The sequence below is a fragment of the Coloeus monedula genome (genome assembly GCF_965178545.1).
Source record: "Coloeus monedula genome assembly, chromosome: 31".
NCBI lineage: Eukaryota > Metazoa > Chordata > Aves > Passeriformes > Corvidae > Coloeus > Coloeus monedula.
Window position 1 is genome coordinate 285,170 of NC_138811.1, and position 26,706 is coordinate 311,875.

The 26,706-nt window shown below is 67.3% G+C and overlaps 4 protein-coding genes across 7 annotated transcripts; 2 read left to right on the forward strand and 2 right to left on the reverse strand.

Annotated features, from left to right (window-relative positions):
- The first annotated feature begins 564 nt into the window (after positions 1–564).
- On the forward strand, positions 565–1,877 carry LOC309583622 (protein HIDE1). Of its 2 annotated transcripts, XM_082299385.1 has the most exons (5): positions 565–1,155; positions 1,248–1,325; positions 1,410–1,496; positions 1,608–1,651; positions 1,762–1,877. In XM_082299385.1, exons 1-5 carry the CDS (start codon positions 732–734, stop codon positions 1,801–1,803), a joined length of 675 nt encoding a protein of 224 aa, XP_082155511.1. In that variant the 5' UTR covers positions 565–731; the 3' UTR covers positions 1,804–1,877. The 2 variants fall into 2 exon arrangements, with proteins under 2 accessions (XP_082155511.1, XP_082155510.1); XM_082299384.1 differs by having other exon boundaries at positions 1,248–1,496.
- A 925-nt stretch (positions 1,878–2,802) lies between these two features.
- CARM1 (coactivator associated arginine methyltransferase 1) lies at positions 2,803–9,722 on the forward strand. Its single transcript, XM_082299377.1, has 16 exons — positions 2,803–2,958; positions 4,947–5,072; positions 5,162–5,268; positions 5,350–5,454; positions 6,124–6,234; positions 6,327–6,504; positions 6,585–6,675; positions 7,226–7,307; positions 7,409–7,494; positions 7,597–7,686; positions 7,851–7,988; positions 8,409–8,498; positions 8,578–8,690; positions 8,800–8,877; positions 8,984–9,052; positions 9,129–9,722. The coding sequence occupies exons 1-16, from the start codon at positions 2,814–2,816 to the stop codon at positions 9,263–9,265; spliced, it is 1,746 nt and encodes a 581-aa protein (XP_082155503.1). The 5' UTR covers positions 2,803–2,813; the 3' UTR covers positions 9,266–9,722.
- Positions 9,723–9,830: 108 nt separating this feature from the next.
- YIPF2 (Yip1 domain family member 2) lies at positions 9,831–12,244 on the reverse strand. Of its 3 annotated transcripts, XM_082299382.1 has the most exons (9): positions 12,173–12,219; positions 11,894–11,929; positions 11,724–11,818; positions 11,566–11,646; positions 11,403–11,490; positions 11,189–11,305; positions 10,852–11,012; positions 10,212–10,394; positions 9,831–10,011 (listed from the first exon to the last, which is right to left on the reverse strand). In XM_082299382.1, exons 2-9 carry the CDS (start codon positions 11,913–11,915, stop codon positions 9,922–9,924), a joined length of 837 nt encoding a protein of 278 aa, XP_082155508.1. In that variant the 5' UTR covers positions 11,916–11,929; positions 12,173–12,219; the 3' UTR covers positions 9,831–9,921. The 3 variants fall into 3 exon arrangements, with proteins under 3 accessions (XP_082155508.1, XP_082155507.1, XP_082155509.1); XM_082299381.1 differs by having other exon boundaries at positions 11,724–11,929; positions 12,173–12,244; XM_082299383.1 differs by lacking the exons at positions 11,894–11,929; positions 12,173–12,219 and having other exon boundaries at positions 11,408–11,490; positions 11,724–11,873.
- A 1,806-nt stretch (positions 12,245–14,050) lies between these two features.
- PDE4A (phosphodiesterase 4A) lies at positions 14,051–25,927 on the reverse strand (the record flags this gene model as incomplete). The annotated part of the gene is made up of 15 exons (XM_082299318.1): positions 14,051–14,422; positions 14,889–15,071; positions 15,490–15,612; positions 15,784–15,938; positions 16,164–16,263; positions 17,291–17,455; positions 17,812–17,910; positions 18,299–18,486; positions 18,876–18,969; positions 21,604–21,716; positions 22,007–22,056; positions 22,145–22,218; positions 22,307–22,343; positions 22,849–23,034; positions 25,656–25,927. The coding sequence occupies 15 exons, from the start codon at positions 25,925–25,927 to the stop codon at positions 14,051–14,053; spliced, it is 2,211 nt and encodes a 736-aa protein (XP_082155444.1).
- Positions 25,928–26,706: the final 779 nt, after the last annotated feature.

The window sequence follows — 26,706 nt, forward strand, 5'->3', positions numbered from 1 at the left end:
GGCACCGGGGCCGCCCGCGGCGCGGGGTCCTCTCTTCCCCCGGCCTCCCCCTGAGTCCTCTGCGCTCATTGGCTGTTCCCTCCCCGGTGTCCTGACTTCTGATTGGCCAGCGCGAAATTGTCCCCGCCCCCTCCGTAGCCCCGGTGGTCGCGGGCGCCGCCTGGCGGAGGAAGAGTCCCACAATGCACCGCGCGGGGCCCGGGGCAGCCGAGGAGGATTTGGGGGCAAATTTGGGGATTTGGGGGCAGATTTTCAGGTCCAGGGCAAAAAATGGGAACAGATTTGAAGGTCTGGGGGCAGACTTGGGGAAGTGCAGGTCTGATTTGGGGGTGTGGGGCAGATTTGAGGGATTTTAGGGCAGATTTGGGGAGTCTTGAGGTAGATTTTGGGACCCAGGAGCAGATTTTGGGGTCTCTGGGGCAGGTGTGGGGGTCCAGGGTCCCTCCTTTCATCCCTTTCATGTCAAGATCGCGACAACTCGAGGCGCCAGCCCTGGAAATCTGTTCCCAGCCTGGAGGATCCGCATTTCCCCCCCCCACCTCCCCCCCCGAGCTCGGAGCTTTGGGTACAAAAAACCCATTTTTGCGCAATGGGTGAAAAATTCATTTCCTGGGCCCGAGAGCAGCCGCTTCCTTCCTGCGCCCTGAATCCCCGGCCCGGCGCCGCCCGGCTCTTCCCGGCACATTCCGGCTCATCCCTCGTTCCCGGGGAGCTCCCGCAGGAGGAGGAGGATGATGAAGATGAGGTTGGAGTTTCTGCTCCTCGTGGCCGCCGCGTTTCCCTCGTGCCTGAGTCAGATGAGCCACGGTTCCCGCCAGGATTCCCGCCAGGATTCCCGCCAGCATTCCCGCCACAATTCCCGCCATTCCATGGCCACGCCAAGGCTGCTCCCGGCGCCGTTGGTGCTCCGGATGCCCCCGGGCCTGGGTCCCCCCCGGATCCGCTGCCTGGCCCCGCGACGCTTCTCCGGCAGCACCTTTGAGCTTTTCCAGGGAATCTCGGCGCTCCCGGTGCAGAGCGTTCCGGCCGCTCCCGACCACCACTGGGCCGAGTTCTCCCTGCCCGGAGCCGCCCGGTGCTTCCGGTGCCGGTACCGGAGCCACAACGGCAGCGTCTGGCTGGAGTCAGAGCTGAGTCCCGGGATTGGGAGCTCCGGTGGGTGGGGGGAAGGGGGGCTCATCCCGGGGGAATCCCCTTCCCGCACCCGGGGGGTGCCGCGGAGCCAAATCTGGTGTTTTTCTCCCCAGATTTGGGCGATGCCGAGTGTCACCCCAGCGATGCCGCGGCCACGGGACCCCCCCCCACCGCCGGCGCCTTGCGGGAAGGTACCGGCACCACGCCGGGGCTGATCCCTGCCGCGGATCCCGGTCCGCACCCCGGTGATCCCCCCCACCCTCTCTCCCTTCCAGTTCCTTCCTGGCTCCTCCCGGTCTCGGTCGGTGCCGCCGTCCTGGGGCTGCTGCTGCTGCTGGCGGCCGTGGCCGTGGCCTGGCAAGGTGGGCAGGGGGCTCAGAACCCGGAATTCCGGGGGGGCAGCACCCAGGGACCCCCACCCCGCCCTGCAGGGCTGTCCTGGGCCCCGGTGCCACCGGTTCTGTTCCTCACAGGCGTCCGGCGGCGGCGTGGGCAGAGCCACACGGTCCCGGCCCCGGTAAGGCCAGACCCCCATGCCGGTGCTGTGACCCCAAAGCCACCCCCAGGCCCCTCAATCCCACCCGTGTCCCCCCAAAATCCACGCCCGTGTCGCTCCTGTCTCGGCAGAGCTTCCCCATGGCCCCCGCGCCGGCGCCGCCGTCCCAGTGAGGGGGTCCCGAGGATCCCGGTTGTGCCTCTGCTCCTTTGGGTCCCGGTCCCGGTCCTTTGAGCGCATCCCGGTGTCCTCACGGGTCGGGGTTGCGCCGCTGCTGCCTCAGCTCCGCCGTGGCCCCGGTGCTGCCAGGTGCCCACCGGACTCTCCGGTGCCAATAAAAGCGTTCGTCTCCAGCGCCGCCGCATTCCCGCGATCCCGGTGCCGGTGCCAGTCCTGGTGTCGGTGGCAGTTCCCAGTGCCGTGTCCCATTCCTGGTGCCCCGTTCCCATTCCCCGTGCCCCATTGCCGGTGTCCTGTTCCCATTACCGGTGTCGTGTTCCCATCCCCGGTGCCCCGTGACCCGCTGCCCTGTTCCCATTCCTGGTGTCCCGGTACTGGTGCCCCGTTCCCATTCCCAGTGTCCTGTTCCCATTACCGGTTTCCCATTCCCGGTGTCCTGTGTCCTGGTGCCCCGTTCCCATTCCCGGTGCCCATTCCTGGTGCCCCGTTCCCATTCCCGGTGTCCTGTTCCCATTCCCACTGTCCTGTTCTCATTCCTGGTGCCCATTCCCGGTGCCCCATTCCCATTCCCAGTGCCCCGTTCCCATTACCAGTTTCCCATTACCAGTTTCCCATTACCGGTTTCCCATTCCCGGTTTCCCATTCCCAATGCCCCGTTCCCATTCCCGGTACCCCATTCCCATTCCCGGTGCCCCATTCCCATTCCCGGTTTCCCATTCCCAGTGCCCCGTTCCCATTCCCGGTACCCCGTTCCCATTCCCGGTTTCCCATTCCCAATGCCCCGTTCCCATTCCCGGTGCCCCGTTCCCATTCCCGCTGTCCTGTTCCCATTCCCGGTGCCCATTCCCGGTGCCCTCACGCCCGCCAGGGGGCGCACCGGGCCCGCGGGGGGCGGGGCCTGGCGGGGGGGCGTGGCCTCGGCGGGGGCGGGGCGCGCGCCCCGGGGGGCGGGGCCGGGGCGGGGGGCGGGGCCCCTGGTGGGCGGGGCGCGGCGCGGTCCAAGATGGCCGCGGTGTCGGTGTTCCCCGGCGTGCGGCTCCTCACGGTCGGGGACGCGAACGGGGAGATCCAGCGGCACCAGGAGCAGCAACCGCTGCGCCTCGAGGTCCGCACCGGCCCCGACAGCGCCGCCATCGCCCTCTACGGCCGTGAGTGCGCGGGGGGGGGCCCCGGGAGAGGCGGGGGGCCCGGCGGGGGAGGGGGATGTGGGGAGAGGGGGGGGGGGGTCTGAGGGGTCTGTGGGGATGGGGGAGGAGGATCTGAGGGGTCTGTGGGGATGGGAAGGGGCCCTGAGGGGTCAGTGGGGTTGCGGGGTGGCTCCGAGGGGTCTGTGAGGGTGGGGGGGGGGATCTGAGGGGTCTGTGGGGATGGGGGAGGGGCCCTGAGGGGTCAGAGGGGGCGGGAGGGGCTAAAACGGGGCCCTGAGGGGTCTCTGGGGATGGGGGGGGGGGTCGGGAAGGGACCCTGAGGGGTCAGTGAGGAGCTGGGGGGGCTCGGAGGGCTCTGTGGGGATGGGGGGGCTGAGAGGGGGGGAGATCGGCGGGGTGGGGGCACCTGGGGGGCTCTGGAGGGTTCGGGGGTGCCGGGGCGCGGGGGGGGCCGGGCCTGGGGCGGCGAGTTAGGGGCTGGGGGGGGCTGGGGGTTCGGGGCCGAGGGGGGCTGGGCTGCCGGGGGGGGAGGCTGGGGGCTCCAGAGAGAGGCTCGGGGGGCACTTTGGGGTGCCCGATGCCTTTGGGGGGTCTCAGCGCCCCCGCCCCTCCCGGCCGAGGTCAGGGGGCTCGGGGGGAGCTCGGGGGGGTCCCCGTCCCCCGGCGTTTCCCGGAGGCTGCGGAAAGTTCGTTCCCATCCCCCCCCCCCCCCCTTCTTCCCACTTTTGCCCGAATCGGCCCCAATTCCGTGACCTTCCCGGCGCCCGGGGGGGCTCCCGGTGGCGCCCCCGAGTTCCAGGGGCTCGGGGGGCGGCGGCGGCGCCGACTCCTCTTTGTCTGCGCGCAGGATTCCGGCTTTTCCCGAGCTTTGGGGCATTTTTCCCTCTCTTTCCCCAAACCCGGCGTCTCCTGCGCTTTGTGCTCGGGATCCTCCGCGTCCGGCCGGGATCCCCGCGGCTCCCGGCGGATTATCCGCGGTGGGGGACGAGCCCCCGGCCCCCTCCGTGCTAGCGGGGGCGCTCCGTTACGTTAATTAACCAGCGGGAATAATTAACGCGCGGCCACGGCTTTGACACCGATGGGGGCGGGGGGGGGAAACTGAGGCACGGCGGCCGCTTCATGCCCGAGCCCGCGGCTCCTCCCGGTGCCGGCCGGGCCCGTTCTCCGCCGGGAACGCCGCAGCTTCTCCCGGAGCCTCCGGAAGCCGTTCCAGAGGAGCCTTTGTGTGCCGGGCCGGGGCTCCGGGGGGCTCGGGCCGCCCGTGCAGCATCTGCCGGCACATCTGGCGGCCCTTTCATCGGCCACAAAGAGCCGGAGCCGGCGGAATTCCCGCTCCCGGCGCTCCCGGCTCGGGGCAGGTGCTCCCGGCTCGGCCTCGCTCCCGGCGCTCCCGGTCCATCCCGATCCAACTTCCCGCGCCGCGTGGCCGCTCCGCCGGGACGGGAGGGGGCTCCGGCAGCCGCATCCCGGCGGAAACACCGGGATTTTTGGGGAAGCGGCGCGGTTGGTTTTCCCGGCCGCTGCCCCGCTCGCTGCCGGTGGCCGCTCCCGGCTCCCGGGGTGACTCCCGGGATGGCTCCCGGGGCGATTCCCGAGTCCCGGGGTTACTCCCGGCTCCTAGGATGGCTCCTGGGGCAATTCCCAGCGCCGCCCCGGGCCCTGCAGCCTCTTCCCTTACATCCACGGGGACAGTCCCCGTTTCTGATTGGAATTCCGGCCGCTGCCCCCTTTCTCACCCCGGGCCGTGCTTTAGGGGTGCTCCCTCGCTGTAATTAGGGGTTAATTAGGTTAACTGTGCCTTATCATGCTCTGTTCAGAGGGTTCAGGGCTTGGCCTCGTGCTCACCCCGATTTTCTCTCTGTCCCCTCCCTTTTTCCTTCCATCCCACCCCATTTTCCCTCCGTGCCCGCCCCGTTTTCCCTCTCCACACCCTCCTCTCCCATTTCCCCCCACCCCCCCCCCCCATTCCCGGTTTTCCCTCCTCCCAGATGAGGACGTCTGCGTGTTCAAGTGCTCCGTGTCCCGCGAGACCGAGTGCAGCCGGGTGGGCAAACAATCCTTCATCATCACCCTGGGCTGCAACAGCGTCCTGCTGCAGTTCGGGACCCCCAACGGTGCGAAACCCCCCCCGGACACCCCCGGACCCCACTGGGTTCTCCCGGGATGCCCCAATAACCCCCTCCCCGCCCCCTTTTCCCCCCAGATTTCTGCTCCTTTTACAACATCCTGAAGAACTGCCGGGGCCACAACACGGAGCGCTCGGTGTTCAGCGAGCGCACGGAGGAGTCCTCGGCCGTGCAGTACTTCCAGGTGGGAATTCCCGGTCCTGGGGGGGGATGTTCCCGGCCTGGCAGCGTTCCCGGGGTGACGGCGTGTCCGTGTGTCCGGCAGTTCTACGGGTACCTGTCCCAGCAGCAGAACATGATGCAGGACTACGTGCGCACGGGGACGTACCAGCGGGCGATCCTGCAGAACCACAGCGACTTCAAGGACAAGGTCTGTGGGATCGCGATCGTTGCGGGGGGGATTCAGCTCGGTTTGGAGGAATCTGGCTTGTTTTGGGGATTTTGGCTGTTTTTAGGGGAATCTGGCTTGGTTTGGGGGGGATCTGGCTCGGGTTTTGTGAAGACTGGCCTGGTTTTAGGGGGGAAGCCTGCCTTGGTTTTTGGTGGGATCTGGTTGAGGTTTGGGGGAACCTGGCTAAGTTTTGGGTTTTGGGGAAGCCTGGCTCAGTTTGGGGTGGGAATGTGGCTGGGTCTTGGCGGGATTTGGCTGGGATTATGGGCAGGATGCTGGTGGGAACCCTGGCTCATGTTTTGGAGAATCTGCCCCATTTTTTGGGAAGCCTGGCTCACTTTCGGGACAAACCAGGCTCGCTTTGGGGTCTGCCTGCAGCTCCAGCAGCACAGCCTGGTCCCGGAGCTGGAAATTGGGCTGTTTTCCCCATTTTTCGGGAGCACACCTGGCGAGGGGTGGGACAGCCCCGCTCCTGTGGGAGCCGCCGTTCCCACACCACGTTAAATATAGGATCAAGCACAGGATCAGAGCGGCTTTGGGCGCCGGGGCCGCCCTAATCCCCGCCATCCGCGCGGCTCCCCGGGCTGGATAAACTCCACGAGGCTCAGGCATCCCCCTGGCATCCCCCTGGCATCCCCCTTTCCCCAGATCGTCCTGGACGTGGGCTGCGGCTCCGGGATCCTCTCCTTCTTCGCGGCGCAGGCCGGGGCGCGGAAAATCTACGCGGTGGAAGCCAGCACCATGGCCCAGCACGCCGAGGTGAGCCGGGAGGGGCTCCCAAAGAGCTCCCAAACACCCAGGGTGGCCATCCCAGAGCCTGACCCCCCCCCCCTCGTTGCACCCTTTCCCAGGTGCTGGTGAAGAGCAACAACCTGACGGAGCGGATCGTGGTGATCCCGGGCAAGGTGGAGGAGGTGTCGCTGCCGGAGCAGGTGGACATCATCATCTCAGAGCCCATGGGCTACATGCTCTTCAACGAGCGCATGCTCGAGAGCTACCTGCACGCCAAGAAGTACCTGAAGCCCAGTGGTGAGTGCAGGGGGGTCCCCGGGAGCTGCCGGAGCCCCCCCCATTCCCAGCTCCAAGCTCCGGCTCGTCCCCTTCCGCAGGGAATATGTTCCCCACCATCGGGGACGTGCACCTGGCGCCCTTCACGGACGAGCAGCTCTACATGGAGCAGTTCACCAAGGCCAACTTCTGGTGAGGGCACGGGGGGTTCCCAGTCCGTGCTCCCAGTTCCCCTTTCCCAGTCCCCATTCCCGTGGGGGAACGGTTCCGATCGGGATCAGGGATCTGAGCGGGGTTTGGAGGGAGCTGGGTGGGTTTCGGGGGGATTTGGGTGGGTTTTGTGAGGAATCTGGGTGAGATCTGAGGGGATCCGCTTGGGTTTGGGGGGAATCTGTTTTTTGGGGGCAATCTGGATGGTTTTGGGGGAAAGTCTGGCTTGTGTTTTGGGGAACCTGCCCTGTTTTGGGGAAAATGAGCCTCGTTTTGGGGTCTGGCCCTGTCCCAGAGCCAGCACTGGGCTGTTTGTACCTGGCAAGGGTGGCACAACCCCGAGCCCTTCCCCGGCCTCGCTTGGGGACACGATTCCAACCCCAGTCCCTGCCCTGGCAGTGGGGCAACGACCCAGAGCCTCCTCCTGACCCCGGGGAGGACACAACCCCGTCCCCGTCCCCTGCCTGGGGGTGACACCCGCTCCTGGCCCCGTCCCCTGCCCCGGGGGTCCCCGATTTGGGGTTTCCCGCAGGTACCAGCCCTCCTTCCACGGCGTCGACCTCTCGGCGCTGCGCGGGGCCGCCGTGGACGAGTACTTCAGGCAGCCCGTGGTGGTGAGTGACCCCCGGGGTGGGGGGGGGGTCAAGGAGCCGCTTTGGGGGGCTCAGGGCGAGCCAGGAGTGCCCCCACACCGAGCCCACCCCCCTTTCCCCAGGACACCTTTGACATCCGGATCTTAATGGCCAAATCCGTCAAATACACCGTGAACTTCTTGGAAGCCAAGGAGGGCGACTTGCACAGGTGGGGGACACCTGCAGGGGCCTGGCTGAGCCCCCCCCTGCCCAGGGGGGAGCCTAGGGGGGGGTCTCCAGCCACCCCATGACCACCCCAATTGTCCCCCAGGATAGAAATCCCCTTCAAGTTCCACATGCTGCACTCGGGGCTGGTGCACGGCCTGGCCTTCTGGTTCGACGTGGCCTTCATCGGCTCCATGTACGTGTGGGGATGCCCTGGAGCACCTGGGTGGGCTTTGAGGGGGTTTGGGGGAATCTGGGTGGGTTTTTGGGGGGGAATCTGGTTGAGGTCTGAGGGGATCTGTTTTTTTTTGGGGGCCAGGGCTGTGTCTGACCTCCCCTCGTGTCCCTGTGTCCCCCCAGAATGACTGTGTGGCTCTCGACGGCGCCCACGGAGCCGCTGACCCACTGGTACCAGGTGAGGTGCCTGTTCCAGTCCCCACTCTTCGCCAAGGCCGGGGACACCCTCTCAGGGACCTGTCTGCTCATCGCCAACAAGAGGTGGGGCATGGGGCAGTTTGGGGGGATTCAGGAGACTTGGGGGCGATTAGGGCAGGTTTGGGGGGGTGTGGGGGTGAATTGGGGAGGTTTGGGGGGTCACAGGGGGGGTCCCTAAGCCCCACCCCCAGCCGTGCCCTGGTTCGGGCTGTGCCGGATCCGCTGCTCCCTCGGCACCTCTGGCAGCTGCAGGGGGGGCTCCTGGCCCAGTTCGGCCTGGGGGGGGCCTGGCCCAGTTTCAGGGGAGTATTTTTAGCTGAGGGGGGCAGCCACGACCCAGATGCTGCTGCTGGGCCTGGGGGGCCAGAACCCCCTCAGGGGTGTTTTGGGGTCTCAGAACCCCCCCCCCCCCCAGCTCCATCTGGGGGTCCCAGCCCCCCTCCAGGTGCAACTGGGGGTGTCTCACGGGCTGTGCCCCCCCAGACAGAGCTACGACATCAGCATCGTGGCCCAGGTGGACCAGACAGGCTCCAAGTCCTCCAACCTCCTCGACCTGAAAAATCCCTTCTTCAGGTAGGGCCGGGGGGGTTGCGGGGCCGGGGGGGACCCCCAGGACCCCCCCCAAACCCTCACAACCGCCCCCCTCCCCCAGGTACACGGGCACGACCCCCTCGCCCCCCCCCGGCTCCCACTACACGTCCCCGTCGGAGAACATGTGGAACACGGGCAGCACCTACAACATGAGCACGGGAATGGCTGTGGCCGGTGGGTTCCGGGGCTCTGGGGGGGTCCTGGAGGCTCTGGGGGGGTCCTGGAGGGCCGAGGGGGGGTCACCCCCCGCTTTTGGGGGGATCTGACCCCCCTCTCCCCGCAGGGATGCCGGCGGCTTACGACCTGAGCAGCGTCATCGCCGGCGGCTCCAACGTGGGCCACAACAACCTGATCCCTTTGGGTGAGTCTGGGGGGGGCTCAAACCGGGCCTGGGGGGTGTCGTAATGACCGTGGGGGTCTCACAGCCCCCCCCCCCCAAACCTCACCGTGCCCCCCCCACCCTGCAGCCAACACCGGCATCGTCAACCACACCCACTCCAGGATGGGCTCCATCATGAGCACGGGAATCGTGCAAGGTACCCCCGACCCCCCCCAAAAATACCTCTCTGGACCCCCCCAAATCCTCTCCCTGACCCCCCCTCTGCCCCCCAGGCTCGTCCAGCGGCCAGAGCGGCGCCGGCTCCAGCACCCACTACCCCCTGAACAGCCAGTTCACCATGGGGGGCCCCCCCATCTCCATGGCCTCCCCCATGTCCATCACCACCAACACGATGCACTACGGCAGCTAAAGGCCCCCCCCGCTCCCAAAAATCCAGGAAAAAACCAAAATCGGGGGCCCCCCCCCAGCCCCGGGGGGCCCCTCCCGCCCCCCTCGCTCCGTGCCGGACCCGGAGGGGTTTTCTGGGGTTTTTTTGTTGTTTTCTTTTGGGGAGGGGGGGAAAGGGGGGGAGGTTCATTTTTTAACGCTCCGATTCCCAGATAATCCCTGGTGGGATGGGGCGGGGGGGGGGGGGCATGAATCCCACCGGGAATTCCCCCACCTCCCCCGGGATGGGAATCCCGCCGGGAACGGGCGTGAATGTACCAAAAGCTCCGGGTTCGGCCCCGTTCCGGAGGGCTTGGGGTCCCCCCGGCCCGTTTTGCCCTCGGGGGGTGCAGCGGGGGCCGGGCTGGGGGGGCCCCGGCTGTAGGAATAGCAGATGTGCGGGATTTTTCCGGCTGTAGTCTGAATAAACGGGAGGGTTTCGACGCTCGGGCCACCCTCAGGGCTCTGGGGGCTCCCCAGGGGGGAGTCTGGGGCTCCCCAAAATCAGCGGGGCACAGATTGGAGAATCCCTGCTTTTATTTGGGCTCATGGAGCGGAGCGGGCTCCGAGGAGGGGGGGTCGGGGGGGGGGATGGGGGGGTCCCCTCGGTCCAGGGGCTCCCCCCATCCCAGCCTCCCCTCACCGTGCGGGGTGGGAAGCGTTGGAGGGGGGGATCCCCACGGGGGCCCCCCCAGATCCCGCTGTGGGGAGGGGCTCGAAGAAGTAGAGCTGGGAGGGAAAAGAGGAATCAGGGCTGGGGCTGGGGGGTCCCTAAAGCCCCCCCAGGACCCCTCCAGGGGCAGTTTGGGGTCTTAGTTCCCCCCCCCCAGCTGCGTTTTCAGGGGTCTTAAACCCCTCCCCAGGCTCATTTCAGGGTCCCAGCGCCCCCGACCCCCCCTCAGACCCCCCCCAGTCGGGGCAGGGGGTACCTGGCAGCCCAGGGCCAGCAGGGTGTGCAGGGCTACCAGCGCGGCCCCCCCGGCCAGCGCGGGCACGCGGCCACCAGCCCTCAGGGGTGGCCAGAAGGTGACGGCCAGCGCTGCGGCCGAGGGCACGGCCAGCACGGCCAGCACTGCCCAGCGCAGCCACGGCACCGGCAGCGCCCACAGCACCTGGGGAGAGCCCAAAAGCACCTCAGGGACCCCAAAAATAACCCAAACACCCCTCAAAACACCCTCTGGGACCTCCCAGCACCCCGGGGACCCTCCCAGACATCCTTGGCAAACACTCTGGGGACCCCCCCCCAGATACCTAGAGGACTCCCCAGCACCCCAGGGATCCTCCCAAACCACCCCAGGGACCCCCAAAAACTCCCTCCGACACCCCAGGGACCCCCAAAAACTCCCTCCAATACCCCAGGGACCCCTCAGACACCCCAGGGACCCTCAAAAACTCCCTCCGATACCCCAGGGACCCCCCCCCCAACACCCCAGGGACCCCCAGAATTTCCCTCCGATACCCCAGGGACCCCCAAAATCTCCCTCCGATACCCCAGGGACTCCCCCCCAACACCCCAGGGACCCCCCCAAACACCTCAAGGACCCCCCGAACCCGGGGACCCCGACTCACAGCGGCGGGCACGAGGGCAGCCAGGGAGTAGCCGTAGGCACAGAGGGTCTCCAGGAGGCTGAAGGAGCCCCCCGAGCCCCCCCGGGCCCAGCTCAGGGCCCCCCAGAGCCCCAGCGGCACCAGCCCCGCGTAGCTGAAGATGAGGGTCACGGCCACGGGCACTGGGGGGGCACGGGGGGGTCACGGGAACGGGCCCAGGGTGCGGGGCAAGGGCTGAGGGGGGGTCAGGGTCACCCCAAACACGCCCCGAGGGATCTGGACCCCGATCCCGGAGGTGACCGGGCACCGTTTGGGACCCCCCCGTGCCCCCCCCCCCCAACCCCCCCCCCGGCCTCACCGTGGTGGAAGCGGGGCCGGTACCGGTGCTCGGGGCCCCCGCGGGCGGCGCCGAGCTGGGACAGGTCCCCGCTGATGGCCAGAGCCAGAGCCAGGGTGGCACAGATCCAGAACGGGCCTGGGACCGGGGAAAGGGCATTGGCACCGGGACCGGTACCGGGACCAGCACCGGGAGCGGGAGCGGAGCCGGCGCCGCCCGTCCCTCCCTCCCTCACCGTACAGGTCGGGGTTGTTGCGCAGCCGGTGACGCACAAAGTTCTTCCCCGGTACCGGCAGCACCGAGGCCTTGATGCGCTCCAGCACCTGCGGGGACACGGGCGGGGCTCAGCCGGGGCTGCTCCCGGTGCCCGGTGCCGGTGCCCGGTGCCGGTTCTGTACCTGCCGCGTGTCCACGTCGAAAAACGCCTGGTAATACTCGAAGGTCCAGAAGCCCCGCGGCTGCCGCTGCCCCGCCAGGAGCTGCCGGTGCGGTCAGACCGGGGGTCGGTGCCGGGCTCCTCCCGGACCCCCCCGGGACACCGGGACCCCCAACTCACCTCGGCCGTGTCGGCATCGTCCCCGTCCTCGGGGGGCTCCGGCAGCGGCACCGCCACGGAGGGTCCCGACCGCGGCTCCGGCGCCTCCCGGGAGTCTGAGGGGGCCCGGGGGGTCACGGAAGGAACCGGAACCGGCACCGGCACCGGGCCTGGGGTATCACGGGACTCACCGTGAGGCCGGGGCTCGTCCATGGCGGAGCCTCTCGCTGCCGGGACGGGACACGCCGGGCTGTGAGGGACCCTCGCTACCGTCCGGAGACCCCCGGTACCGGCCCCCTCAGGCAACCCCCCCACAGGGACCCCCCGGTACTGTCCAGGGACCCCTTCGGTACCGACCCCGCCATCCCCGCAACCGACCCCACTCCCAAGGACCCCTCCGGTACCGACCCCGCCCCCAGGGACCCTCCCGGTACCGTCCCGGGACCCCCGGTCCCGCCCCCCCCGCTCACCGCCGGCTCCGCCGACGTGGACTCGTCCCTCCCCCGCGCCCCGTCTACAGTGGTTCCGCCCGGTCCGTCTCGCTCCCGTCCCGCGCTCCCGCCGCGCCGGTTCCGCCCCCACGATGGTTCCGCTCGGTCCGTCCCGACTGGAGCCGTTTCCGGTCATGGTGACCGAGACCCCCCCGGGGGGCAGGGAGACCCCTGACCCCCCCCAGGGACCCTCCCGGACCCCCCACCCCGAGCCCAGGACCCTCCCCACACACCCCCAGGACCCCCCCGAGTAGGCCCAGAACCCACCCGGGACCCCCCAAACCGCCGCCATCGCTGACAGCCCCCCCCGGACCCCAGAGACCCCCAGGAAAGACCCCCGGGCTCGGTCCCTTCTCCTCTTTATTGGAGCCGCTGGCGGGAGAAGGGGGTGCCAAAAGGGGGGGGGAGACCCCCGGGGTGTGGGGGGTCACCCCCAGGCCCCCCCTTCCGAGGGTGCTGAGGGGTTTTGGGGACCCCCCCCCCCACACACACTATTCCCAGTATTTACAGCGCCGCCGCCGCCGGTACAAAAATAAAAGCTCTGCACGACCCCCCCCGCGCGACCCCCCCCGAATTTCGGACGGGGGTTTTGGGGGAGGGGGGGTCAGATCCCCCAAATTCCCCCCAGAGCCCCCCCCCAGCCCCCCTCGCGTCCCCCCAGTGCTACAGTACGGTCAGAAGTGGGGACGCCCCCCAAAAACGGGAACCTCCCCGACCCCCCCACAGAGGGGGCACCCGGTTATTGCTTCACCTCCGGGGGGGCTCGGGGAGACCCCCCCCCATTCTGGGCTGGGACCCCAGGGGAAGGGGTTTGGGGGCAGGGGGCGACCCCGGGGGTCCCTGTGCAAAATGGGGAAGATTTTGGGTGGGAAAACCCCAAATCTGGGGCTCTGCTTGCTCCCCCCCCCCAATTCCTCAGCCCCCAACCCCCCCCCAATAAATGGCTTTTGGGGGAACCCCATTTATTTGGGGGATCTCCCCTTTTTGGGGGGGTTCCTCCGTTTTTGGGGGGGGTCCCTAGTCCCTGTTTTCTTCCTGGGGGGGGGTCAATTTTCCATCTTTTTTTTGTGTCTTTTCGAGTTTTTTAAAAAATAGAATAAAAATGCCCCTCCCCCGACCCCCCAAATAAACCCCAAAACCGAATCAAATTGAAATAACTCCGGTAAAATAATCCCAATAAAAATAATTCCAATAAAATAATAATTCCCATAAAAATAATTCTGATAGAAATAATTCCGGTAAAAATAACTCTGAGGAAAAAATCCAAATTAAATCCCTCCAGCAAAAATAATTCTAATAAAAAATAATCCCAATGAAAAAGAACTCTGATAAAATAATTCCGATAAAAATAATAAAAATAATTCCAATGAAAAGAATTCCATTGAAATTATCCCAGCAAAATCATTCCAATAAAACCATCCCAATAAAAATAATTCCAATTTTAAAAATCCAATGAAAATAATTAAAAAAAAAAAATTCCAATAAAATAACTCCAATGAAAATAATTAAAAAAAAAAAGATCTAAAAAAAAAAAATTCCAATGAAAGAATTCCAATGAAAGAATTCCAATGAAAGAATTCCAGTGAAAATAAGCCTCATAAAAAATAATCCCAATAAAAAAATAACCCCAATAAAAATAACTCCAATGAAAAAAATTCCAGTAAAAGAATTCCAATGGAAGCGATCCCAACGAAAATAATCCCAATGAAAATAATCCAAATGAAAATAATCCAAATGAAAATAATCCCAATGAAAACAATAATCCCAATAAAAATAATCCAAATAAAAATAATAATCCCCACAAAACCAACCCCAATAAAATTAACTCAAATGAATTCAAATAAAATAAATTCCTCTCTAACTCCACTCTCCTCTTTCAGGGGGTGGGGGCTCCCCCCCCTCCCCCTCCCCCTCCTCGGGGGGTCTCCCTGGGGGCTGCTCCGGGGGGACCTCGCGGGGCTCTCGGGGGGTCCCGGGGGAATCCGGGGGGGGGTCCCGCCCCTCCCCCTCCTCGTCCTCGCTCAGGGGGGGCTCGAAGCGGAACTGAGGGGGGGGCGGGGCGGGCCCGGCGGGGGGGGGCTCGGGGGGGGGCTCGGGGCTGCGCGGGACCCGGCGCCGGAACCACTCCCGGTTCTCCTCCAGCGTCTCCAGCATCTCCCGCGCGTCCGGGTGCACCAGGTCCCCCCAGGTCTCCCACAGCGGCTGCACCACGTAGTCGATGAAGCCCACCTGGGACACGGGGACACGCTGGGGACACGCTGGGGATATCGGGGGCATCGGGGACAGCAGGGACGTTGGGGACAGCGGGAACAGCAGGGACGTTGAGGACATTGGGGATGTTGAGGACATTGGGGACAGCGGGGACATTGGGGACAGCGGGGATGTTGAGGACATTGGGGATGTTGGGGACGTTGGGGATGGGGACATTGGGGACAGCGGGGCCATTGAGGACATTGGGGATGTTGAGGACATTGGGGACAGCGGGGCCATTGAGGACATTGGGGATGCTGGGGACATTGGGGACAGCGGGGACATCAGGGATGTTGGGGATGTTGGGGACACTGGGGGATCTGCACCTGTGATTTCCTGACGGAGGCGCTGTGCTTGTCGCATGTGGGGCTGGTGTCCCCACTGGTGTCCCCACTGGTGTCCCCGTGCCCCTGTGTGTCCCCCGGTGCCCCCGGTGTCCCCTCACCTGTGACTTCTCCACGGAGGCGCTGTGCTTGTCGCACATGGGGCTGATCTCCATGCCGCGCTCGCGCTCGCGGTCTCCCTGCCGGAAGAACTCCTCCATGATCCGCTCCGTCCACTGCCGGTACAGCCCCAGCGGCTTCGTGGGGTTGCTCAGGTCGGCGCAGTGCACCATGTTCCGCAGCACCTGCGGGGACGCCGCTGTCACCCGCGCCGCCTCGGGGACAGCCGGGACCCCCCCCCCGGGGACGCCCGCGGCTGAGCACAGCCGCCAGCGCTGCCCGGGGACCCTCAGGTCACCCAGGACACTTTGGGGACCACCTGGATCCTCCAGGAATCCCCCCCCGCCCACCCTGACAATCCCCAGGATACCCTCAGGACTCTTTGGGAACCCCTTCACGTCCCCCTGGACCCCTTTGGGACCCCCTGAACCTTCCCTAGGCCCCTCCCAGACCCCTCGGGGATTCCCCCAGCACCCACAAGATCTCCCCAAAGGTCCTTGAAAACCCCCCCAGGCCCTCCAGGACCCCTTGGGGACCCCCCTGACCACCTGATGACCCCTTGGGGCCCCCCCCCCAGCCCCCTTTCCAGGGTTCCCCCCCAACCTGGATGCGGTCAGTGTAGTTGTCCAGCAGCAGGACCCCCGAACTGGTCACCTTCTTGGTCTCCACCATGGTCTTGAGGTCAGCCAGGAGGCTCATGTGCTTGGACATGTCCGTGGCCAGGACCTGGGGGGCCGGGGGTCAGCGGGACCCCCGAAGTGGGGGGACTGGGGGGGGTCTGGGGGGGCTGACCATGTCAGTGCAGGGCTGGGGGAGTCAGGGGTGTTTTTCAGGGGATTGAGGAGGAATTCTGGGGGTGTTTTGGGGGTCTTTGGGGTGTTTTTGGGGGGCGCTGACCATGTCGATGACCATCTGGCGCAGGGCCTGGCGCTGCCGTCGCGACAGGTTCTGGAAGATGTCGCAGTTGCGCTCCTGGAGCAGCTTGAAGCCCACGGCCAAGTGATGGTTCTCCAGCACCGACTCGTCGTTGTAGAGCAGCGCCAGCTCCGAGTCTGGGGGACACCGGGAGGGAGCCCCGGGATACGGTCAGGGACCCCCAGGAACCCCCCTGGATATGGGGAGGAACCCTCAGGAACCCCCCGGGATATGGGGAGGGACCCCCAGGAACCCCCCTGGATACGGGGAGGGATCCCCAGGAACCCCCCGGGATATGGGGAGGGACCCCTGGGACACAGGAAGGGACCCCTGGGACCCCCAGGACGGGGTCGTGCACCCACTGGTGTTGATGAGGAACTGGTTGGACACCCCGGGGTGGTCGACGTCGTGGATGGCGGCAGCGAAAAGGGCGGCCAAGACCTCCAGGTCCGTGAACACGGCCTGGGATGGGGATGAGGGACACCCTCAGAATCCGCCCCCCCCCAAAACCCACCAGGTCCCCCTTCCCCATCTCAGACCCGCCCTAAAACCCAGCGGGTTCCCCCACCCTTCAATGGGTCCTTATGACCCATCCCAGTACCCGATTATGGCTCCCCTCGCCCCAAAATCACACCCAGAACTGGTCCCACCACCCCAGAACTGGTCCCTGCCGTGGGTCCACCCACCCATAAAGGGGTTCCAGCCACCCCGAGTTCCCCAACCCAATAACAGCCCCAAAATGGGTCCCTACCATGGGTCCCCCACCCAGTTATGGGTCCCCCGTCCCAGTTATGGGTCCCCCCTCCCAGTTATGGGTCCCCCGTCCCAGTTATGGGTCCTCCCTCCCAGTTATGGGTCCCCCGTCCCAGTTATGGGTCCTCTCTCCCAGTTATGAGTCCCCCCTCCCAGTTATGGGGTCCCCCTCCCAGTTATGAGTCCCCCCTCCCAGTTATGAGTCCCCCCTCCCAGTTATGGGGTCCCCCTCCCAGTTATGAGTCCCCCCCTCCCAGTTATGGGGTCCCCCTCCCAGTTACGGGTCCCACCACCCAGTTACAGGTCCCATTGCCCAGTTACGGGTCCCATCGCCCAGTTATGGGTCCCCCGTCCCAGTTACGGGTCCCACCACCCAGTTACAGGTCCCATTGCCCAGTTACGGGTCCCATCGCCCAGTTATGGGTCCCACCACCCAGTTATGGGTCCCCCGTCCCAGTTACGGGTCCCACCACCCAGTTATGGGTCCCCCGTCCCAGTTACGGGTCCCACCACCCAGTTATGGGTCCCCCGTCCCAGTTATGGGTCCCCCACTCCCAGTTATGAGTCCCCCACTCCCAGTTACGGATCCCCCCACCCAGTTATGGGTCTCCCCACCCAGTTACCACCACCCCACACAGGTCCCTGTAACAGCTCCCACCACCCAGCCACGGATCCCTCCTGCCGCCAAGTGCCCCCCTCCCCCAGCTGCGGGCTCGGGGGCGGGCGGGGGGCTCACGTCGAGGGCGGGGGTGGCCAGCAGGACGTGCGTGGACTGCAGGACGTCGGCGGCGTGCAGGCTGTTGTGGTAGGCCACGTCGGGGTGGTAGTGCTGCTCCAGCGCCCGCGCGTAGCCCAGCAGCGCCCGCTCCGGGATCCCGAACGTCCGCACCAGGTCCCGCTCCTGGGGGGCGTGGGGAGGCGGGGTCAGGGGGTTGGGACACCCAAAACACCCCCAAAATACACCCAGAACACACCCACGGGGGTGTCTCGGCTGTGAGGGGCTCGAGACCACTGAAACAGCCCCAAAACAGCCCCAAATGCACCCAAAACACACACCCGGCCGTGGGGAGGGAGGTCATGGGGTTGGGATACCCAAAACATCCCCAAAATACACCCAGAACACACCCAAAACAGCCCCAAAACACACAGGAGGGGGGGGTCTGGGGGGCTCAGCACCCCCGAAGGCAATGGAGGAAGGGGCAGGGAGGGTTTTGGGGGTGTTTTTGGGGGTCCCTGGGGGGTCTTGGGGGGTCTCACCTGGAAGATGGTGAACATGATGCAGCTCAGGGAGCGGTTGTTGGAGAACTCGGACACGCGGAAGATGTTCAGGCCCCACTTGTTGAGGCTGTCGAGCTCCTGGGAGGGGGCACCGAGGGGGAAGTGGGTCCGGTGGGGACCCCCCAAACTCCCTCTGAGACCCCCTGGCACCCCCCAAGATCCCCAAGCCCTCCTGAGACCCTCAAACATCCCCAAGACCCCCAAACAGAGGAGCCTGCCCAAACTCCCCCTGAGACCCCCTGGCACCCCCCCAAGATCCCCAAACACCCCCAAACCCTCCTGAGACCCTCAAACATCCCCAAGACTCCCAAACAGAGGAGCCCCCCCAAACTCCCCCTGAGACCCCCTGGCACCTCCCCAAGATCCCCAAACACCCCCAAACCCTCAAACATCCCCAAGACCCAAGGAGGCCCCCAAATTGCCCCCAAGAGCCCCCCCCCGGAGCCTCCCCGAGCCCCCTCCCCACCTTTCCCAGCTGCTCCTCCCGGTCGGTCTCGACGCCGAATCGGGGCACGGGGAGGGGGTCGCAGCCGGGGCCGGGGTCGCAGCCGGGGGTCAGCGACTTCACGGCCCCGCCCAGGCCCGGGGGCGGCCGCCGCTTCTTCTCCCGCTCGGGGGGGCCGGGGCTCGGGATCTCCACCTCGGGCTGCTTGTCTGGGGGGGCACGGGCACGGCCGGGGGGGCTCTAGGGGGGGCTTTGGGGCTCGCAGGGGTGTCGGGGGCATCCGGAGGGGTCCTCTGGGTGTCCCCAGGGGTCTCTGGGAGTCTTGGGTGGTTCCCCAGGGGTCTGTAGGGGTCTGGTGGTTGCTCTTGGGGGTCTCTGGGTGTCCCCGAGGGTCCAGCGGGGGTCTCTAGGGGGGTCCTCGGTGTCCCCAAGGGTCTCCTGGTGTCCCTGGGGGGGGTCTCTGGGGATGTCGGAGTGCGCTTGGGGGAGGTCTCATGGTAGCCTTGGGAACTCCCTGGGGTGGCAGGGGGGTCTCTGGGGGTCTCTGGGTGTTCCGGGGAGGTCTCAGGGGGTCCCGAGGGGGTCCCAGGGGTCTCACCAAGGAAGGTGCTGGCGATGTATTCGGACACCTGGTTCCCAGAGCGGCTCATCTCGGACAGGTGGGTCAGCTCCCGGTTCAGCATCCGCTTGAACTGGGGGACAGCAGTCAGGCCCAGAGACCCCCGGAGCCCCCCCGGCTCCCACGGGACCCCCAGACACCCCCCCCCCCGAACTCCCCAAATCACCCCTGTGAGCCCTCCAGAGGGATCCCAACCTGGCCAGAGCCCAGGGGATGGGACTGGGATGGACTGGGATGGGGGTAAAATGGGACTGGGATGGACTGGGATGGACTGGGATGGGGGTAAAATGGGACTGGGATGGACTGGGATGGGACGAAACTCCCACAAAACTGGGATGGAACTGGGCCAGGCTGGTCTCCCCCATCTCCCTCCTCTGAGGAGGTCCCCGTGGTGCTGGGGAGGCACTGGTGGCACTGGTGGCACTGGTGCAATCACTGGTGGCACTGGTGGCACTGGTGCAGTCACTGGCGGCACTGGAGGGAGCACCACTCCCCCCCCAGGATCCCCGAGGGGTTCCCCCCCCACTGACCCCCTCCCCAAATTGGGGGCGGGGGGGGGGGGAGCATCCCCTGCATCCCTCCGCCCCCCAGCCAATCAGGACCCGCCGTCCCGTCTCCATGGCAACCGCCGGTTCCACGGCAACGGCCCCACGGGGGGGTTAACCTGTACGGCGGGGGGGGCGGGGGGGAACCTTCCGAGAACCTCCCAGAGACCCCTCCCCAAATCCCCACGCACGTCACGAGCTCGCTCGGCCTCTGCACCCCCCAGGCCCAAATTAAGGGGGGAAAGCCCCCCCAAGGCCCCCCCCAAACCACAACAAGACCCTCAAATGTGTGGGGGCAGCCCCCCAGCCCCCTCCCCCACTACGATGGAGCTCAAAAAGACCCCCCCAAACCGCGGGGGCACCTTCGGGTGGGGGGGCGGGGGGGCCATGCAGGGAGGGGGGGGTGACATTGAGAGGGACAGGGGAGGTCAGACGTGCCCCCGCCCCCCCGCAGGACCCCCCCTCGCCCCGCTGCCCCCCCCTTACCTGGTCCCACCACCCCACCAGCCAGGGCTTGGCGCAGGTCTCGCAGAAGAAATCCACCAAGGGCATTTTCCAGCCGGGAATTGGGGGGGGGCAGGGAGGTGCAGGACCCCCCCCCCTCCACCCCACCCCACAGCCCGAAGGACCCCGCTGTCCCTATTTACCGGGGGGGGCCCCCCCGTTCCACCCCGAACACCCCCGAACCCCGCTCAAGGCCCGGGGGGGGCCCTGGACATGGTGGAAGCTTTTTGGGGGGGGGGAGCGGGGCCCCCCCCCCGCGTTGGGAGGGCACCGCCAGCCCCCCCCGGCGCTGAGACCACACGGGGGGGGTCCCTCACATCGCCCCCACCCCCCTTTTATGGGCTGGAGAGTGAAGCCTCCCCCTCCTCCTCCTCCTCCTCCCCCGGGGGTCCTGAACCCCCCCGGGGTCCTGAAGCCCCCCCGGGATGGTTGGGGGGGGGGCGGTCAGTGGGTGCCCATGGGAGGAGGGATTTGGTGGGGGGGGGGAGGGGGGGCAAAAGGACGCGGAGTTGGGGAGGGATGAGATGGGGCGGGGGGAGCCGGGGGCGGGTCCGGGGGGGATCCGGAGGGGTTTGGGGGGATCCGGGGGGGGTCCGGTGAGGTCTGGGGGGACCCTGGGGGTGCAGGGAGGGGATGCGCGGGGGGGGGTCAGTGATGCGGGGGATGCGGAGGATGCGGAGGATGTGGGGAGGGAGCGAAGGGGGGTTGGCGGAGGGGTCCCGGAGGGTTTTTGGGGACCCTGGGGGTGCCGGGGGGGTCCGGTCGGGGCTGCGGAGGCCGCGGAGCGCCGGGCGGGGGGGGCGGGGGGGGGTCAGACGCCTGCGCGAGGCTTCGCTCCGCCCCCTCCCCGCCCCCTCCCCACGGTCACGGTCACGGTCACGGCCCCGCCGCAGCGCCAGGGGGGACACGGGGGAGGCGATCCCCACCGGGGGATAAAGGACCCCCCCAGGAGACACCCCCCGAAGGGTTGGCACCCCCAAAAGGATCAGGGACCCCCCCCCAAAAGGGTCACAGACACCCACGGGACACCGCTAAAGCATCGGGGTCTCTGCAGACCCCCCAAAAAACGTCCCAAGGGGCACCCCGAAAGGGTTGGGACCCCCCCAGCGCCCCCCTAAAGGGGTCAGGGACCCCCAGGGACCCTGCAGTGCCCCATAGGGGTGCGGGACCCTCCTTGGGGGGCACGCGGGGGGTGACAGGGACAGCGGGACATGGGGACACAATCCCGCACCACGGCCACCGGCACCGGTGACACCCCAACGCCACCAGTGTCACCAACACCAGTGTCACCCCGACACAGCCACGGGTGACACCCCAACAGAGCCACTGCCACCAGTGCCACAGTGCCACCACTGCCACCACTGCCACCACTGCCACCAGTGCCACAGTGCCACCAATGCCAGCAGCAGCCTGACACAGCCACCAGTGACACCCCAACAGAGCCACTGCCACCAGTGCCACCAGTGCCACCAGTGCCACCAGCACCCCGACACAGCCACTGCCACCAAGGACCACCGACCGATGTTGCCCCCAGTCCCCACTGGGCCCGGGACCCCCCGGCCCCTCGTCACTGTCCCAGGCCCTGGCCCCGTGTCCCTGCAGGGTCTGTCCTCGTGTCCCCGTCCCCGCCGTGTCCCCGCCGTGCCCCCTGTGCCCACCTTGTTGGAGGCCATCTCGCTGACCGCCCGGTGGGTCTGGAGGGTCTCCAGCTGCTCCAGGCACCAGTCCAGCTCCTCCAGCGTCTCCCGCGCCAGCTGCTGGGACGTCTCCTCTGGGGACAGAGGACAGCACCCACTGGGACCGGGACAGGGGACAGCGAGGGGGGCCCTGGGGATGGGGCTGGGGGAACCCCGGGACAGAGGGGACCCCCAGCAATGGGGAGGACCCCTCTGGGATGGGGGATGTGGGGATCCCCTGGAGTTGTGGGGTCCTTCAGGATCTGAGGGATGTGGGGGGACCCCAGTGCTCCGTTTTTGGGGGGGAGGAGGGGGCTGCCACTCCCATGCCTCAGTTTCCCCAGTGAGACCCCAAAACCCCCCCAAAGCCCCGACCCCCCCTTACCTGAGAGCGTGGCCTTGCAGAGGGGGGGCTGGGAGCCGATGGGCGACCGCCTGGGGGGGGGGGGCAGGGGGGTCAGGGCTGGCCGGGACCCCCAATTTCAGAAGGGGGGGGTCAAGGTCAAAGGTCGAGATCACCCACTTGCTGCCCGGGGGTGTCGTGACTTTGGTCAGGATGGAAAAGTTGCTGCGGACACTGCGGAGACTGGCCAGGACCTGGGGGGTGCCGGGGGGTCAGGGGGACATCGAGGGGGGGACAGACCCCCTGAGACCCCCTGAGACCCCTCGGGACCCCCCACCCTACCTGAGCGAAGGGGGTGACGATCAAGTCCTCGGCGTGGCTGGAAAAGAAATTGGGGGGGGGGGCGTCAGGCACAGAATCTGGGACCCCCCCGGGACCCCCCCCCATTCAGAGAGCGTTGGAGGGGGGGGGCTCTGAGGAGATTTTGGGGGTAATTTGGGGGTGATGGGGAATTTTGGGTCACCTTGGGGGAATATTGGGGGTCCCCAAGGGGATACTGGGAGAGGGGCATGGAGGGATGGGGGTGGGGGAAGGATATTGGGGAGCGGTCTCCGGGTAAATGGGGGAATATTGGGGGGTCCTAGGGGTCCGGGGGGATGCCAGGAGGATTCCAGGGCTGCTGGAGGGGGGGCCAAAGGAGATCTTTGGGTTCTGGGGGGGGTCCGTGCCTCGCTGGTGCTGGAGGAGTTGCAGGAGATGCTCTTGGGGGAACCGCAGGGGTTTTGGGGGGGTTCCTGGGTCCAGCGAGATCTCGGGGGGCTCTGGGGGGGGCTCTGGGGGTGCCGAGGGGGTCCGGGGGCGTTCGGGGAGGGGTCGGAACTCACGCCTCGCTGGCGATGGAGGAGTTGCGGGAGATGCTCTTGGGGGAGGCGTCGAAGTCGCTGTCGGAGCGGTACAGGAAGGACTCGCGGCGCTGCGCCGGGGGGGCCCCGGCCAGGAGCCCCCGGCCCGGGCTGGCCTGGGGGTCCGGGGGGCTGTGCCCCCCCCATGGGCCATTCTCCACCTCCGAGCTGGGGAGACACGGGGGAGAACGTTGTGTCCCAAACAGGGACCCCCCCCCCCAGCAGCCCCCCAGAAGCCCCCCGATCCCGGGAACCCCCCCCAAAACCAGGGGGACCCTCAGGACCCCCGTGACACCCCCAAACCCATCTCCCCGGGGCGGGGAGGGGGGACACGGTGGTGGTCCCGCCCCGGCCCCCCCCGCCCCGTTCCCCTCCCAGCTTCCTCTCCCAGGCCGTGCTGGGACCAGCGGCGGGGGGGGTCCCCGTTCCTCCCCAGAGCCCCCCAGCACCGGGGAGGGGGTCAGGGGGGCGGTAGAACAGCCCTGGGGGGCTCGGGGGGGGGGGGGTCTCTGGTCCCATGGAGGAGCCCCAGTCCTTGGGGGGGGTCCTGGGTCCATGGGGGTCCCCAACCCCCCGGCCCTGGGGGGGTCCCCAGCCTCATTGCCGGGGGTCCCCATCCCGCGGGGTCCCCGCCGGGTGCAGCCCCCGCCCCCGGGGTGCCGGGGGGAGCCGGGGGGGCTGCGTGGGGGTGGGGGGGGTGACTCACCGCCGGCAAATTTAGCAACCGGCTCCGGGAAGAAAAAAGGGCTTTTTTGGAATTTTAGCGGGATTGATTCCCCTGCCTCCGGAGGCGCAGGGGGCAGCCAGGCCCGGGTCCGCGGGGTTGGGCACCCTGGGTGGCATCTGGGGTCACCCCAAGTAGCATCCCCGGTTTGGGATGCGGTTTGGGGTCCGCACAGGTGGACTGGGGGGGGTCCGGCAGGTCCAGCCCCCCAGAATTGGGGTGCCCCAGCAGAGGCGGGTGGGGTGTGGGGGATCCTCCGGATCATTCCCAATGGATCCGGGGTGTCCCCGGGATGGGACGGAGACAGGGATGAGGATGAGGACGAGGATGTGAGTGGGAAGATGGGATGGAGAATGATGAGAGCAAGGAAGAGATGGGGAAGAGGGATGGAGACAGATGGAATGGGAATGGGGCAGGGATGGGCATGGGAAAGGTTGGGGACTGGGGAGGAGGTGGGATGGGGACAGGGAAGAAACAGGGATGGGGATGAAATAAAGATGGTGAGAGGGATGGGATTGAGATGGAGAGCAGGAAGAGCAGAACACTGGGAAGGTGACAGGGACCGGGATATCTCCCAGGGTCCCCCTCCCAGCGCCATCCCCCCCCCCCCCCAAAAACCATCCCGTGTCACCCCATCCCATCGGGTGCCAGCCGCGCCAGCCCCGGGGGCGTCGGGAAGGGGCGTCCCTGCTATTCCTGGTAGCTGGGATTTCCTTCCCAACCCACCGGGATCTGCTCCGGCAGCCGGAGACAACCGTGAATCATTTTTAATGGCCACAGGTGACTCATCCCCCTCGGAAAAGATTCCGGCACATCAGAAATGCCGGAGGGGCTGCGACGCCGCCATCACCGCGGGGTCGGCGGCCGCGGGAATTATTAATATCCGTAGGGAAAGGGGGTTGGAGCAGGAGGAATTCATTAGGGCTGCAGGAACCCAGGAGCAGCCGCCGGGAGCTGGGAAGAGCCTCCAGGAGCCGGTGGCAGCTGGCTGGATCCTGGCACGGCTGCGGCTCCGGCCCTGCTTCGGCGAGATCCCACCTTGGGATCTCACCTGCCTTCGGCTTCATTCCGCTAATTGGCCCAGGAAGGGGAAAATCCGGGAGCCAGGGTGGAGCTGGTTCCTCCTGGCTGCTCCCCGCCGAACCCCAACAGCACCGGGATGCCGGGATAACGGGGCGGGGGTCATAGGGCAGCAGGGGAACGGGATCCCACACCCCAATCTCTGGATTTGGGGGGGTTTCACCGAGGGGGATTCCGGCCCTGCTGCTCCCCATCGCCCTCTCCAGCTGCTTGCCATCCATGGGGACGGGAGGAAGAGGAGGAGGAGGAAGGAAATCACCCCCCGCTTCCCGAATCCCGACCATCTGCTGAGCCTCCTGTGCATAAATTAACGCCCCTAATGAAGCCGGAGCCGCCGGAAGGACGCAGAGCACACGGCACATGGCGGCGCATTCCCAAGTTGTTTTCCCTAAAAAAACTTCCCAACCGGGAACGGGAAGAGCCAGCGCTGGGGCCAGATGGATCCTGGGGGGCTGCATCCCCCCCGCCCCCCCAAACCAGGCATCTCCCAATCTCCTGGATCCTGGTGGCAGCTCCCGATCCCTGCCTCGGGATCCCCAGGCTCCCAGCGGTGGCCTCAGGAGCGGGATCACCCCGGGAAGAGGCGGCAGCACGAAGGGGAGACCCCGAAACAGAGGTGCTGGGATGGGGGACCCCTCCCTCAGGGCCCACGGGGGTCCCTGGGTACCCCCAATTCCCATCTCCGGTACTGGGAGGATGCTGGGGGGGGGGGGGGGTCCCACCTCCAGTGCCAGCACCGGGATGACGATGGGGGGCTCCCAGTGCCAGTGCTGGGATAATGCTGGGGGGGTCCCACCTCTGATCCCGGTACCGGGAGGATACTGGGGAGGGGGTCCCGCCTCCAATCCCGGTCCCAAGAGGGGCCCCAGGGGAGGCCCCACCTCCGGCACCGGTACCGGGATGACGCTGGGTGAGCTCCCACCTCCAGTCCCGGTACCGGGAGGACGCTGGGGGCGTCCCCGGGGGTGTCGCCGCCGTCACCTACCGCTTGCCGGTGCCAGGGGTCCCATGGAGGGAGGAGGGCCAGGACATGCGGGCGCTGCGCAGCCCGGGCCGGTCCCCGGTGTCCACGGCATCCGCCCGCTCCATGGGCCGGGGCCGGTGCCGGTCGGTGTCGGAGAAGCCGCGGTGGCGGATGCGGATCGGGGTGCGGGGCTGGCGCCAGAGGTGCTGCGGGGGGCGCAGGGGGCCCGGGCCCTCCCGGGGCACCGGCAGCGACAGCGACAGGCTCTTCCTGGAGCCCGGCACCGGCTCCATCATCCCCGGCACCGGGGGGAACCGGGGACCCGCAATGCTGCCGGCGCCGGGACCGCGGCCACCCCCGGTGCCGGAGCCGCTGCCAGTAACGGTGACGGTACCGGAGCGGGTTCCGGAGCCCCTCCCGGTGTCGGAGCTCCTCCCGGTACCGGTTCCGGAGTCCCTCCTTAGCGCTCCGCGGTACCGGCAGCGGCTCCTCCCGGTCCCGGGCTCCTCATGGCCCCGTGCAACCGGTTGGAAAGACCCGGGAAAGAACCTCCCGGTGCCTCCGGTGCCGCCGCCGGTGCCGCTGCCGGTGCCGCTGCCGGTGCCGCCTCCGCGCCTGGCTCGGCGCCTCCCCCCGCCCCGGGACCTCCCCCGCCCCCGGATCGGCTCCGCCCCGGGACCCCGTGGACCCCCCCACGCAGAGTCACGGCGGCGCGGACCCCCCCCGTTAACCGGGGATCCCTCCCCCGGTATTCCCAGAACGGGGATCCCGGATCTTCCTCCCCCCCACTCCCGATTCTCCCCCTCACGGAGGGATTCCCCCCCCCCGCCCCGATCTCCCCACGGCGGGGACGCCCCCCCAAAATCCCCTTGGCGAGGATCCCCCTTTTCGGGGTATCCCCCACCTATGGTGCCCACCCCATTTAGGGATTCCCCCTCCCAGCCGAGGGGACCCCCCCTCCTGCCCCCCCAGTACCCAAACTGGGCCTGGGGGGCACAGGGAATCCCCAGAGCAGCACCGGGACCCCACCAGACCAAGCACAGCACGGACCCCCTTGCAGGTTTGGGGGGGC

Coding starts and splice junctions, on each gene's coding strand:
- CARM1 (XM_082299377.1), top strand. CDS start 2,814: ATGGCCGCGGTGTCGGTGTTCCCCGGCGTGCGGCTCCTCACGGTCGGG. Junction 6,676..7,225: donor TTCACCAAGGCCAACTTCTG/GTGAGGGCACGG, acceptor GGTTTCCCGCAG/GTACCAGCCCTCCTTCCACG. Junction 7,687..7,850: donor GTGGCCTTCATCGGCTCCAT/GTACGTGTGGGG, acceptor GTGTCCCCCCAG/AATGACTGTGTGGCTCTCGA.
- YIPF2 (XM_082299381.1), bottom strand. CDS start 11,915: ATGGACGAGCCCCGGCCTCACGGTGAGTCCCGTGATACCCCAGGCCCG. Junction 10,395..10,851: donor CTGCCCTCGTGCCCGCCGCT/GTGAGTCGGGGT, acceptor GGCTCTCCCCAG/GTGCTGTGGGCGCTGCCGGT. Junction 10,012..10,211: donor TGCTGGCCCTGGGCTGCCAG/GTACCCCCTGCC, acceptor TTTCCCTCCCAG/CTCTACTTCTTCGAGCCCCT.
- LOC309583622 (XM_082299384.1), top strand. CDS start 732: ATGATGAAGATGAGGTTGGAGTTTCTGCTCCTCGTGGCCGCCGCGTTT. Junction 1,497..1,607: donor CGTGGCCGTGGCCTGGCAAG/GTGGGCAGGGGG, acceptor TGTTCCTCACAG/GCGTCCGGCGGCGGCGTGGG. Junction 1,652..1,761: donor GCCACACGGTCCCGGCCCCG/GTAAGGCCAGAC, acceptor CTGTCTCGGCAG/AGCTTCCCCATGGCCCCCGC.